At 41.7% G+C, this 15,256-nt stretch overlaps 1 protein-coding gene across 1 annotated transcript in view; it reads right to left on the bottom strand.

The window, feature by feature from the left end:
* Nucleotides 1-15,256, bottom strand: part of PHLPP1 (PH domain and leucine rich repeat protein phosphatase 1) — a 127,222-nt gene that overhangs the window by 68,810 nt on the left and 43,156 nt on the right. The window contains exon 2 of the mRNA XM_073550183.1: nt 2,195-2,391. Coding sequence (XP_073406284.1) covers nt 2,195-2,391 — 197 coding nt within the window. The remainder of the gene's footprint in view (nt 1-2,194; nt 2,392-15,256) is intronic.

Here is a 15,256-nt window from a genome sequence, read left to right as displayed (position 1 = left end):
AGGAATGGGTCACCGAGGAGGAAAACAAGACCAAGCTAAGTCACAGAAAAACCAGAGAGGTTGGTAACTACACGGATTGCAGACCCCTGATCCTGACCACACAACTAACAGTAGCCGTGGAGCGTACCTACGATGATTCTAGACGCCTCGTCACAGCCGGAGGACTAAATAAGCCTACAGCAAGAAAAGGGGAAATCTAAACTGCTCCAGAGCAGACCCCAAAGGAATAGACAGTCCCCACACATGTATTGACGGTGAGACAAGATGAAAGCACAAACACAGGTAGGAAAATAGGCTGAGCAAACGATGGGGCCCACACTAACTAGAAAGGACAGAAAAGGAAAGATACTGTCTGCAATCACACCAAAAAACCCTGCAAAAATGTCCAACACTTCTGATAGCAAAAAAAACCCTGAAGTCACTAGACTTCTCCCATTATATCAGCACTCTGGCATATTCTGAGAACAGAGCAAAAAGAGGCCAATCTAATAAGGGACAAAAAGCAAACTGGCACATACAGTGACGTAAGAATGGAAATTCAGCACAGCCCCAGCCGGGGCTGGCTGACCACACAAAAAACTGAATAGACTAAACCAAATGTGAACATTAGCAGAGAACACTTAGCTTGAGAAGGCAGGAACTGGACTGGAAACTAAGACCTCAGGAGGCAGGAAAAAAAAAAAAAATCGCCAGCATGGGAATAGAGAGTCGGCTGTCTTAAATCCAGTCTGTGACTCCAGATGTCCAATCCTCATCCTCATTATCAGGTGGCAGGTCTCTGTTAATTAGATCAGCTTCAGTACCTCCTGCCACCACCAGAGGGAGCCTGGAAAGAGAACTCAACTCCTCTGTCAGCACAACCAGCTCCCTCAACAGAAATCGGTGGCAGACCAGAAAATGAGTTCACAACAGAGTTCCATCTGTTCCTATGGCATGGGCAACTTGCACATCCTTAAAGGCATCATCAATGCGGAGCATATAGAGGTTTTATAGTATATGCTCCCATCCAGACATTGTCCATTTCAGGGAAGGCTCATCATATCAGCAAGACAATGCTAAACTACATACACCATGGCTTCACAGAAAGTTCCGCTTACGAACTGGCCGGCTGCAGCCCAGACCTCGAACCAAAAGAAAACAATTAGCGCATTATGAAACTAAAAATCTGGCAAAACGACCCAGGACTGTGGTGCAGCTACAAACCTAGATCAGACAAGAACAGCAGCCCTGTCACAACTTTCCTGTGGTGTGTGAGAAATATCCGACTCATCTTCTGATCTGTGACTTATGTTCTGGGAACAACATTTGGCTATTAGAGATCCCAATTTTTTTTTTTTTTTTTTTTTTTTACATTTTACACAGCATCCCGACTTCTTGGAATTGGGGTTCTATAAAAAGACCGCAACTTTGAATAAAAAGCCAACATAACCTCAAAATGATGTATTTTCTGCTAATGAGGCAATGCCTGGTCAGAGCATCAAGAGACACATAATATTTGGTCTCCTACCCCTCACCTCACATATGAAGTGCGTGATCACCAGTGGTGTGTGCTAGAGTCTGTAATGAGGGACCCCAATCTCTTGCACCCATATAAATCAGGACCTGTTTAAATCAACAAATTACGATTGGTGAATTGCAGAATGGTCTAGAGTTCGTAAATTGGTTGCAACCTTTTCAACTTGCTGTTGGAATAAAGCATAAAGACACAGATGTAGTAGCCATCAAACAAATGGCTGCTGAACCTGCATTAGTGTAAAAAAAAAAAAATAAAAAAAAAAAAAAAAAATTTTCCTCTCCTCGCGTTACCCATCGTGCTGCAGCATCTGTTCTGGGCTGCTTGGGTTCCCCGGCTCCTTTCCCACGCAAGGTCTATCAGAGGGAAGGTTCCGCTGCAGCCACAGCCATCCCAGTGGCTTCTGTTGCAAGACTGACTGAGCAACAGACAGCTCTGCTGTAGTTCCAGGTACGGGCCCCACAAAAATCCTTACGCTAAACCCCTGGTTAAGCCCGTCACACTGCACTCGAACTCACAACGACAGCGCTATCCAGTTTGCATGAAAGATCAGGCGGCTGCTATAGCTCACAGTAATCCTCAGTGAACACAAGATCCAAACACTCAATTGTAGATTGCTCTAAAGAGCTGACTAGTCAGCTTCATGCAAGGCAGGGTCATAAGAGAAAGATCTATACATACTTTTCCACCTATCAGAGGGAGAACGTGCATCTTTCCAGTCTGGCTTTCCTTGACGGATGACACAATCAGACAGGTCCCACAAAGGATCACTTGCCGTCTTGTCCACCTGTTTACAGGTAACTGCATCTTCCTTTTCCGTACATTGTACGTTCCAGACAGCTGAGTCCTATCAGACATGCCAGCTCCATTAGGCTTTCCTGAAACATAAGTGACAAAACAGTCAGGATTAATTCACTAAAGACTACACGATCAGGCTCGGTAGAAGACAGACATTTCTTCATGATATTTTCAGCTCTTTTCTATTACATTTACATTTTTTGTTTGGATATCAATTGCAATTTGTTAACAATGTGCACTACCCCCGGGGTTCCACCAATATCTTATTTCAGACATGGCAAAAAAACAAAAAAAAAACAAAACAAAACTAAAATCTACAGAATTACTTGACTTCACATTATGGAAGGTTGAACTGCTTGCGGTCAAATGCAGATACAATCCTAGTTCATTTTAAACATACAGTCATATGTTAACGTTTGGGCACCCCTATGAATGTTAACCTTTTTTCTTTATAACAATTTTGGTTTTTGCAATAGCTATTTCAGTTTCATATATCTAATAACTGATGGACTCAGTTATATTTCTGGATTCAAATGAGGTTTATTGTACTAACAGAAAATGTGCAATCTGCATTTAAACAAAATTTGACCGGTGCAGAAGTATGGGCACCCTTATCATTTTCTTGATTTGAACACTCCTAACTACTTTTTACTGACTTCCTGAAGCACTAAATTGGTTTTGTAACCTCATTGAGCTTTGAACTTCATAGCCAGGTGTATCAAATCATGAGAAAAGGTATTTAAGGTGGCCACTTGCAAGTAGTTCTCCTATTTGATTCTCCTATGAAGAGTGGCATCATGGGCTCCTCAAAACAACTGTCAAATGATCTGAAAACAAAGATTATTCGACATAGCTTTTCAGGGGAAGGATACAAAAAGTTGTCTCAGAGATTTAACCTGTCAGTTTCCACTGTGAGGAACATAGTAAGGAAATGGAAGAACACAGGTACAGTTCTTGTTAAGCCCAGAAGTGACAGGCCAAGAAAAATATCAGAAAGGCATTGAAGAATGGTGAGAACAGTCAAGGACAATCCACAGACCACCTCCAAAGACCTGCAGCATCGTCTTGCTGCAGATGGTGTCACTGTGCATCGGTCAACAATACAGCGCACTTTGCACAAGGAGAAGCTGTATGGGAGAGTGATGCGAAAGAAGCCGTTTCTACAGGCACGCCACAAACAGAGTCGCCTGAGGTATGCAAAAGCACATTTGGACAAGCCAGTTACATTTTGGAAGAAGGTCCTGTGGACTGATGAAACAAAGATTGAGTTGTTAGGTCATACAAAAAGGCATTATGCATGGAGGCTAAAAAACACAGCATTCCAAGAAAAACACTTGCTACGCACAGTAAAATTTGGTGGAGGTTCCATCATGCTTCGGGGCTGTGTGGCCAATGCCGGCACCGGGAATCTTGTTAAAGTTGAGGGTCGCATGGATTCAACTCAGTATCAGCAGATTCTTGACAATAATGTGCAAGAATCAGTGACGAAGTTGAAGTTACGCAGGGGATGGATATTTCAGCAAGACAATGATCCAAAACACCGCTCCAACTCTACTCAGGCATTCATGCAGAGGAACAATTACAATGTTCTGGAACGGCCATCCCAGTCCCCAGACCTGAATATCATTGAACATCTGTGGGATGATTTGAAGCGGGCTGTCCATGCTCGGCGACCATCAAACTTAACTGAACTGGAATTGTTTTGTAAACAGGAATGGTCACAAATACCTTCATCCAGGATCTCATTAATAGCTACAGGAAGCGACTAGAGGCTGTTATTTTTGCAAAGGGAGGATCTACGAAATATTAATGTCACTTTTATGTTGAGGTGCCCATACTTTTGCACCGGTCAAATTTCTTTAAAATGCAGGTTGCACATTTTCTGTTAGTACAATAAACCTCAATTGAATCCAGAAATATAACTGAGTCAATCAGTTATTAGATATATGAAACTGAAATAGCTGTTGCAAAAACCAAAATTGTTATAAAGAAAAAAGGTTAACATTAATAGGGGTGCCCAAACTTTTACATATGACTGTATATAACATTAGTCTGCGACTCTTACAAAGCATTTCCATTAGAGTAAGAGTGCCGCTTTTACTCTCCGCATGTGTCATTTTTAATCCAGAAGAGGAGCGCTGAGGAACGCAATAGAATTCTGAAACATGAGACGAGGTCTAAGAAGAGCAAACGTTCAGAGTGGATGGTGGACGCACTTTTGATCTGATCGATGTCTGACTTGTGTAAATAGTGAGAAAGGAATGACCCAGAGAATATGGTTGAAAGCTGGAAGCTGACACTTAGGTATCGCACGTGTCAGCCATCATGCTAATATAAAGCCCGGGAGACGTCTACTACTAGGATACATGCACATCTTTTAGCGCCAGCATACCCAAACACTTCGCTTATGAAGCAAAAGACACTTCTGGAAAATACCGCCTGGGTTTGGTTCCTCAAGAGAGTCTTCTAAAGTCTAGATAAAAAATAGTCACAGCCTCCAAGTGGAAACTGCCAGAAGAAATGACAGGTCAACGGTGCTGGACGTTCCTCAGTTTTGGAAGCCATAGGCGGTGAAAAAGTGACAAATCATTGCACATCCGTCTTGCCCCAGTTTTGCCCATTTCAGAGGAGATGGGAGAAACGGTCATGAAAACAGAAAAAGGTTACAAAATATTTGTGCAGCTCTGTGTTGCACCAAAACTTTACACCTATAATCACTTTGATGCGTTGGGGCCATCGTGTCCTCATACCCTTAAAAAGGTTTTCTGCAAGAACAAAAGTTCATTTTAAATCAATACATCTTGGAATAATAATAATTTCCACAATTGGATATGTTTACAGAAAATGTTCCTGTGCTGAGATAATCTTATAAATGTGCCCCTGCTGTGTACTGTGTAATGGCTGTGTCTGATTGTGCAGGAACATGGTCTGATCATACCGCAGCTCCTGGGCAGGGGAGGAAGAAGAGTACACAGACAGGACAGCATGAGATACAGCTGATTATTTGAGGTAAAACATTGCTTAAAACCAGGCAGTGAAATGCTTTCCAGGGCTGTGGAGTCGGAGTTCATTTTGGTGGAGTCGGTATAAAATGGTCCGACTCCTAAAATATCTAATAAATTGGGTACAGTAGTTCAATGCAGAATGTGCTGAATATTTTTTCATAGGAATTTGGGAAAGTTATGAAATGTCCTATAAATGGCTGTTCTGTTCCTGATCTAAGGCTACATTCACACACAGCGTTTTTCCTGTGTTTTTTGAGGATACGTTTTTCAGCTGCAAAAGCAGATCAGCTTTTTAAAAAACCGCATCACCTGAAAGGTTTTTGAGCTCAGATAATGTTTTCAGTAGCAAAAGCAGATTAGAAAAACGCTGCACAAACTGACATGCTCATTCTTTGTGAGGATCCGTTTTTGAGCCCAAAAACGGATCCTCACAAAACGATATGTCTGAATGTCATATCTTGAAACCCACTGACTTTGCTGGGATGCCCAGAGTCACTGCATTTTACTGCAAAAACGCTGTGTATGAATCATGGCCATAGCCAGCGAGGGGCAGCTGACCCCCCCCCCCTAGAAGCAGGGGCACGCACCTATCAAAACTCACTTGTATGCTACAGTGCTCCCATCCTGCACTGGCTCCAAACTGCAGGGGGCAATCTCCCCTCCTCTGTCCTGTCTTCACCAGAAAGAGGAGGGGGAGGGGTTCCTGCCCAGGATCTGATTCCTGGGCCCCGAGCTGGAGAAAGTACTACTGCTCATCTCTTACACACAGGAAAGTAACTAATGCTAATATTGTAGGTGATTATTATGTGCTCTCTGTAAAAGGAAGATCTTAAAGACTCTCAAAAGACGCTTCATGTTTCTTAAAATGGATGCCTGCACACGTCACAGAGTGAACTATTTTGCCATCAATGTTCGATATGTTTGTGACAAAGAAATTGAAGAGACGTGCTAGGAAAGGGGCAATTGTCCAACAAGCCACTCGGTGGGGCAGCACTTATTTAATGATTGAGCGATTTCTTGAACTAAAACCGTTTCTTATAGATATGGCGAACCCTCAAGGTAACCCTAAATGAAGGTCAATGGACACAGGTGGCTAAATTGAAGGAATTGCTTAATCACCCATTTACCATGACTAAAAAATTACAAGCTGAGGATTTAACTCCTGGCATTTTCATAAGGGAGTGGAAGAACTTGCTATTTTGCCTGTCCCAAAGGAGGTTTAATCGCAGAAGGCATTTCTGCTTCAATGAAAACGGAGAAAGACAAAGCTATTGGAAAATAAAATTTTTCTGGCAGCTGTTTATGTGGACCCAAGTCATCGTATACTGCTTGATGATCAACAGCTTACTAAAGGAAAAGAAGCTCTGACAGAGGTAGCAGTTAGGATGAGTGGCCTACAGGAGGACTGCCAGGCGCCAGAGGACTTGCGTCCTGACAGTGCTACTGCTGCCATATCTTCATCCTCATCACATGAGGAGTTTGACTTTGACAAGTATTTGGATGACATGAAGCAGGCAAAGCGTTGCCGCAAGGAAAAAGATTTCACTCCGTCTCCTATAGCAAGCAGATTGACCATATTTCAGCAAAATGTTTCACTTGCTCTCAAAGAAATAGAAAAATTCAACTGTTCATCAAAACTGACTGTGCATGAGGCAATTCCTTTATACCCGGAAATTGTTAGAGATGTTGCTCATGTGGTTACGGCTTTGCCTCTAACCCAAGTTAGTGTAGAGAGGTTGATCTCTGGCCTTAAAATTATTAGATCAGATTTTAGGTCATCTATGAAGGAGGATCTGATGGAGGCAATTGTATTTCTTAGAACAAATTCATAGACTGCACAAATCTTATTTAGCATGTTTTTGTTGAAAACGGTTTTTGCCACTTACATAGTTTTATATATATATATATATATATATATATATATATATATACACACACACACACAGTCTGTATATATGTAATCGATATTACATAGTGCATTACATATTTACAATTTATTACAGTTTTTTGTGTTCTAAAGTTGTATTCCAATAAATATATATTATGTTCTATCTAAATATCTTGATTATTGTATCATAAAAATGATTAAATGTCTGATGTTCACATTGTACTACAATACATTTTTCACTTAAATATAAGCAATATGTGTGGGAGTCTGATTCATGGAGTCCGTGTAAGGGAAATTGAGGAGTCGGAGTCGCAGGTTTGGCTTACCGACTCCACAGCCCTGGCTTTCTCTCACAAAAAGTATCCGCTGTATCTCATGCCATACTGTCTGAATCCTCTTTTGCTTCCTCCCCTGCCCAGGAGATGTGGTATCATCAGACCATGTTCCTGCACGGTCAGACACAGCCATTACACAGTACACAGCAGGGGCACATTTATAAGATTATATCAGCACAGGAACATTTTATTTAAACACATTCAATTGTGGAAATTATTAGTCCAATATCTATTGATTAAAATGAACTTTGTTCATGGGAATACTCCTTCAAGGCTTTTTTTTTTTTTCCCACTTTCAGGAAAGTTGACCCGATATGCTCTAAAACAAAAAAACAAAACAAAAAAAGAAAAGACGGAGGTAGATGGCACAAGCCACTGAACTCAGCGATTAGTTACAGGGGTGTTGTGCAGTGTCAACTTGATGTCACCATTGTACCTAAAACAAGAACCAGTGCTGGACAGAGGGAGTACGAATACCTGCTCTTTCCTGAAAGTAGAAAACTCATTCGTGAAGTTTTATTGCCTATACTTTTTAGCAGATTCTGCTTCAAACTACACAACACCCAAAATAAACTATTTAACCCCTTCATGAACAAGTCTATTTTGACCTTAATGACCTGGCCATTTTTTGCAATTCTGACCAGTGTTCCTTTATGAGGTAATAACTCAGGAACGCTTCAACGGATCCTAGCGATTCTGAGACTGTTTTTTCAAGACATACTGGGCTTCATGTTAGTAGTAAATTTAGGTCGATAATTTTTGCGTTTATTTGTGAAAAAAATCAGAAGTTTGGCAAAAATTTAGAAAATTTTGCAATTTTCAAATTTTTAATTTTTATTCTGTTAAACCAGAGTTATGTGACACAAAGTGGTTACTGAATAACATTTCCCACATGTCTACTTTACATCAGCACAATTTTGGAAACAAAATTTTTTTTTTTTTAGTAAGTTATAAGGGTTAAAAGTTGACCAGTGATTTCTCATTTTTACAACAAAATTTACAAAACCATTTTTTTTTTTTTTTTTTTTGTTAGGGACCACCTCACATTTGAAGTCACTTTAAGGGGTCTATATGGCAGAAAATACCCAAAAGTGACACCATTCTAAACACTGCACCCCTCAAGGTACTCAAAACTACAATCAAGAAGATTAACCCTTCAGTGTTTCACAGGAACTAAAGCAACGTGGAAAGAAAAAATGGACTAATTTTTTCAACAAAAATTTTCTTTTAGCATCAATTTTTTCTTTTTAACATGAGCAACAGGATAAAATGGATCCTAAAATTTGTTGGGCAATTTCTCCTGAGTACACCGAGACCTCATATGTGGTCATAAACCACTGTTTGGGTGCATGGCAGGGCTCAGAAGGGAAGGAGCACCATTTGACTTTTTGAATGGAAAACATGCTGGAATATTTAGCAGTTGCCATGTCGCGTTTGGAGAGCCCCTGTGTGCCTAAACATTGGAGCTCCCCCACAAGTGACCCCATTTTGGAAACTAGACCCCCCAAGGAACTTATCTAGATGTGTGGTATTCACTTTGAACCCCCAAGTGCTTCACAAATTGATCTGTAAAAAAAACAAAACAAAAAAAAAAAAAAAAAAAAAACACTTCCACAAAAATTTTCTTTTAACCTCAGTTTTTTCATTTACACATGGGCAACAGGATAAAATGGATCCTAAAATTTGATGGGCAATTTCTCCTGAGTGCACAGATAACTCATATTTGGTCATAATCTACTGTTTGGGCGCAAGGCAGGGTCCGGAAGGGAAGGAGCAACATTTGACTTTTTGGATGGAAAATTAGCTCCAATCGTTATCGGGCACGTGTTCGGAGAGCCTCTGTGTGCCTAAACAGTGAAAAACCCCCACAAGTGACACCATTTTGGAAACTAGACCCCTTATGGAACTTATGTAGATGTGTAGTGAGCATTTTGCACCCCCAAGTGCTTCACCAAAGTTTATAATGCAGAGCAGTGAAAATAAAAAATATTTTTTTCCCTCAAAAATGATTTTTTTAAACACGCTATTTTTTATTTTCACAATGGTAACAGGATAAACTGGACCCCAAAAGTTGTTGTCCAGTTTGTCCTGAATACGCTGGTACCCCATATGTTGGGGGGGACCACTGTTTGGGCACACGTCGGGGCTCGGAAGGGAAGTAGTGACATCATGAAATGCTGACTTTGATGGAATGGTCTGCTGGCGTCATGTTACATTTGCAGAGCCCCTGGTGTGCCTAAACTGTGGAACCCCCCCACAAGTGACCCCATTTTGGAAACTAGACCCCCCAAGGAACTTATCTTGGTGTGGTGAGCACTTTGAGCCCACAAGTGCTTCACAGAAGTTTATAACGCAAAGCTGTGAAAATAAAAAAATCTTTTCCTCAAAAAATGATTTTTTAGCTCGCAAATTTTTATTTTCACAAGGGTAAGAGGAGAAATTGGACCCCAAAAGTTGTTGTCCAGCTTGTCCAGAGTACGCTGGTACCCCATATATGGGGGAGAACCATTGTTTGGGCACATGTAAGGGCTCAGAATGGAAGTAGTGACGTTTTGAAATGCAGACTTTGATGGAAAGCTACGGTCGTCGTTACGTTTGCAGAGTCCCTGATGTGCCTGAACAGTAGAAACCCCCCACAAGTGACCCCATTTTGGAAACTAGACCTTCCAAGGAACTTATCTAGATGTCTGGTAAGCACTTTGAACCCCCCCCAAGTGCTTCACAGAAGTTTATAACGCAGAGACGTGAAAAATAAAAAAAAAAAATTTTCTACAAAAATAATTTAGCCCCCAATTTTTTATTTTCCCAAGGGTAACAGGAGAAATTAGACCACCAAAGTTGTTGTGCAATTTTTTCTGAGTACGTTGATACCCCATATATTGGGGTAAACCACTGTTTGGGCACACGTTGGGGCTTGGAAGGGAGCACCGTTGACTTTGGCTGGAATCAATGGTTGCACCATGTCGCGTTTGGAGACCCTCTGATGTGCCTAAACAGTGGAAACCCCTCAATTCTAACTCCAACCCAAAACCCAACACACCCCTAACCACAGCCCTAACCCCAACCCTAACCATAACCCTAACCCCAACACACCCCTAACCCTATTCCTAACCCTAACGGAAAATTAAAAAATGTATTTTATTTTTTTGTTCCTGCCTATGGGGGTGATAAAGGGGGGGGTTTATTTACATTTCATTCTATTTTGATCACTGTGAGAGTTTATCACAGTGATCAAAATGAATCGGCCATGGCTGGATTGTAATATTTCATCAATTTTCATTGATGAAATATTATTATCGCTCTGATTGGCTGTTAAAAGTGAAACAGCCAATCGGAGTGATCGTAGCCACGTGGGGGCGAAGCCACGCCCCCTGTGGTGAAGAACAAAGCTCCCTGTATCTGCAGGTCGGGTGACCTTTTAGTGAGAGAGCGAGTTTTACTTGAGACACAAAACAACCATTATGTTTAGCTTCACAGCATGGAGTATCCAAAAAGACTGACAAGAACCACACTTAAGAACTAGTACACAGAAGAAAAAAAAAAAATGCACCAAAAAGACTTTAGGTTTCTGATGCAGATTTTTAGGGCAAATTAATGCTCAAAATACCTCCAAGTGGCCCTTCCATTAGAAAGCTGCTCAGTACATGCTCAGATACATAGCGACCCTTCCATTAGGAAGCTGCTCAGTACATGCTCAGATACATGGTGACCCTTCCATTAGGAAGCTGCTCAGTACATGCTCAGATACATGGTGAGCCTTCCATTAGAAAGCTGCTCAGTACATGCTCAGATACATGGTGACCCTTCCATTAGGAAGCTGCTCAGTACATGCTCAGATACATGGTGACCCTTCCATTAGGAAGCTGCTCAGTACATGCTCAGATACATGGTGACCCTTCCATTAGGAAGCTGCTCAGTACATGCTCAGATACATGGTGACCCTTCCATTAGGAAGCTGCTCAGTACATGCTCAGATACATGGTGACCCTTCCATTAGGAAGCTGCTCAGTACATGCTCAGATACATGGTGAGCCTTCCATTAGAAAGCTGCTCAGTACATCCTCAAATACATGGTGAGCCTTCCATTAGAAAGCTGCTCAGTACATGCTCAGATACATTGCGAGCCTTCCATTAGGAAGCTGCTCAGTACATGCTCAGATACATGGTGAGCCTTCCATTAGAAAGCTGCTCAGTACATGCTCAGATACATGGTGACCCTTCCATTAGGAAGCTGCTCAGTACATGCTCAGATACATGGTGACCCTTCCATTAGGAAGCTGCTCAGTACATGGTGACCCTTCCATTAGGAAGCTGCTCAGTACATGCTCAGATACATGGTGACCCTTCCATTAGGAAGCTGCTCAGTACATGCTCAGATACATGGTGACCCATCCATTAGGAAGCTGCTCAGTACATGCTCAGATACATGGTGAGCCTTCCATTAGAAAGCTGCTCAGTACATCCTCAAATACATGGTGAGCCTTCCATTAGAAAGCTGCTCAGTACATGCTCAGATACATGGTGAGCCTTCCATTAGAAAGCTGCTCAGTACATGCTCAGATACATGGTGACCCTTCCATTAGGAAGCTGCTCAGTACATGCTCAGATACATGGTGACCCTTCCATTAGGAAGCTGCTCAGTACATGCTCAGATACATGGTGAGCCTTCCATTAGAAAGCTGCTCAGTACATGCTCAGATACGTGATGACCCTTCCATTAGAAAGCTGCTCAGTACATGCTCAGATACGTGATGACCCTTCCATTAGAAAGCTGCTCAGTACATGCTCAGATACATGGTGAGCCTTCCATTAGGAAGCTGCTCAGTACATGCTCAGATACATGGTGACCCTTCCATTAGGAAGCTGCTCAGTACATGCTCAGACACATGGTGACCCTTCCATTAGAAAGCTGCTCAGTACATGCTCAGACACATGGTGACCCTTCCATTAGAAAGCTGCTCAGTACATGCTCAGATACATGGTGACCCTTCCATCAGAAAGCTGCTCAGTACATGCTCAGATACATGGTGAGCCTTCCATTAGGAAGCTGCTCAGTACATGCTCAGATACATGGTGAGCCTTCCATTAGAAAGCTGCTCAGTACATGCTCAGATACATGGTGACCCTTCCATTAGAAAGCTGCTCAGTACATGCTCAGATACGTGATGCACCCTTCCATTAGAAAGCTGCTCAGTACATGCTCAGATACATGGTGACCCTTCCATTAGGAAGCTGCTTAGTACATGCTCAGATACATGGTGAGCCTTCCATCAGGAAGCTGCTTTGTACATGCTCAGATATGTGATGTAAGAACTTTTCCCACTATTTTTACATTTCCTATATAATACAGCCATCAGAAGTGGAATATCAAGTATCTCAATTACATCCTGGATCTAAAGCCCACCCAAAAAGGGATAGTCAAGCCTGACAACAGACCTGACAGTCTATGAAACAAATAGCGCACGCCGACACTTATGCAGAAAGTATAGGTATTACATGCTTGGCTTGGAAAACATTAATACCAGTGCAACCAGCATATCCGCCATTACAGACAGAGGTTGATTCTTTGATACAACGGTGACACTCAGACGAGCAATGCGGCCTTTTCCTAGTCACAGATATACGGAGGAATCAGACAAACATCGCTTATGGCTTTATTTTCTCTGAACCTGTAATCTGATTTTGTGCAATTTCATAGCCATTTGTAGAGGTAGAATCTAAAACTTTTGTTCCATCATATAAAATGGAAAGAAAAAAAAAAAGAAAAAAAAATGTGGTAGAGACACAAATCGCTACTAAAGCCAAACGTGGAAATACTGTAAAAACCAGCACAAAAGCTTTTCCTTGTAGCAATTAGAGTAACATGCACCACCAGGGAGAAGCCTATCTGATGAAGATGTGTGTTCTACAAGACGGCCTGAAGAGGAAGGCGTCAGCGAACAGGGAGCCAACGACCTGTAGATGGGCACGGAGACAGGTCAGCTGGCACCAACACCGCTCACCGCTTCTATGCTTCATGAAGGTAGTTTACCTTTCCAATCTACTGTATGTATAATCCACCAAATGTCTAGTCATTACAAGGACAAAAAAAATCCTAATAAAATTCTTAACGTACGGTAGTTATTTTTTGGAGAGGGAACAGAAAACTTTATTAAAATTATCTATCATATGTAAATCAGAGTGATGGATGTTTAGAGCTTGTTCACATGTTGCCTGCAGTATTTTACTGTACCAGTAAAGAAAATGAAACTCCTGAAATCTCATTAACTGTACAATGTTGACACTGACACGTCCAATCTGAAATCTTTACTATTTGTGGATACGTTCCATAACGTAGATACTTCTGCAAGTTCACCAAACGCTTCCCAGCATTGTGATGAAAACCATTATCTCCCCCGCCCTCCTTTTTGCCCATATACTGGACAATCCAACCACTTGTTCTTCTGCAGTGAGGCCAATGGAATAGTATTACAAAGGGTGTTGTTTTTGACTAGCAAATTTACTCAAGCGTCCTCTAATAAGCTATTCAGGAGTTCAATACTATGTCTGAATGGATTAGTCAAGTTAGCAAAAGAGCCCAGGCTTCTGCAAAGTAGGCTTCTTTGTAATGTGCATCATTAGCCTGAGATTAGAGGAAAACAAGGCACTCCAGCACAGGAGCAAGAACTAAAGGTGGGGGCCTTGGGGCTCTGTTAACGTGGCGGTCATGTAAGCAACGCCGATTTAGGGGAAATATTTAGGAAGGCAACACGAGAACTGAAATATCCCATGAACAATGCCTAATGTAAAAGGTATACGGTGACTAAAAAGAATGGAAGAGAACATTTCCAAGTCACTGAATGCGCCTTGGAATACAGTCCATCATTAATAAAGGGTCCAACCCTTTAACCCTGTAAGCAAACATGACCAATCAAAACGTTGAATGGACAAGTTGGGAGACTTCAACAGAGTACGCCATTTGTGGCAAATGTATGGAAGAGGTGTAAACCGTAGGATGCAACTGTTGAAAAAGCTCATCCACTACAGTACATCAATAGGCAAATGACAGATCACAAAGAACAGAGCTAGGCCATCTCCATCAGCACCAGAGATGGTAAATGGGGAGGCAGCACGTGCATGACGCTGCTCCCGGGGAGACAGACTCACTTCTTACTGTTGTATCTGAAAAACACATCAGGATAACAAAAAAAAAAAAAAACATTATTAGCAATAACACCATAAAAAATATATGACAACAAAAAAAGGGTAGGAAAACTTACTGACAGAGCAAACCCCTATAGATACGTCCTAAGAGATTAATGGTGTACAAGCATGAGCAGGGACGTGGTACACCAACCTTGGGATCCTGCACACACATTTGGCATACATGTATGGGCCCAAAACAGGAGATTCCAGGTTTCACAAAGTAGCAAAAACAAATCCACAGGTGAACAAAAAAAATGTACCCTTAAGAATGGTGATGAAGAGGTACACTAAAAGGGAATAGATCTTACATTGTGGTAGAGAAGGTTTTTAGCCGCACATTTAGAAGGGCAAGAGCCATTACAATCTTGTCAAATAATAAGGCAACAAGACAGATCACGCAGACGGCAATTAACTTGTAAATGCGTTCATATAAACTCTCCTGTATTAAATAGGAAAGGGAGCGGTCACTTAAGTGGCTACGACACGCTCAGCAAGATGGAGACGGTAAACAGATCCACCCACTGTGTAGGCA

The sequence above is a fragment of the Dendrobates tinctorius genome, unplaced genomic scaffold (assembly GCF_039654945.1).
Source record: "Dendrobates tinctorius isolate UK_male_01 unplaced genomic scaffold, ASM3965494v1 ptg000163l, whole genome shotgun sequence".
NCBI classification, from domain to species: Eukaryota; Metazoa; Chordata; class Amphibia; order Anura; family Dendrobatidae; genus Dendrobates; species Dendrobates tinctorius.
This window is presented reverse-complemented; position numbering and strand designations above follow the sequence as displayed.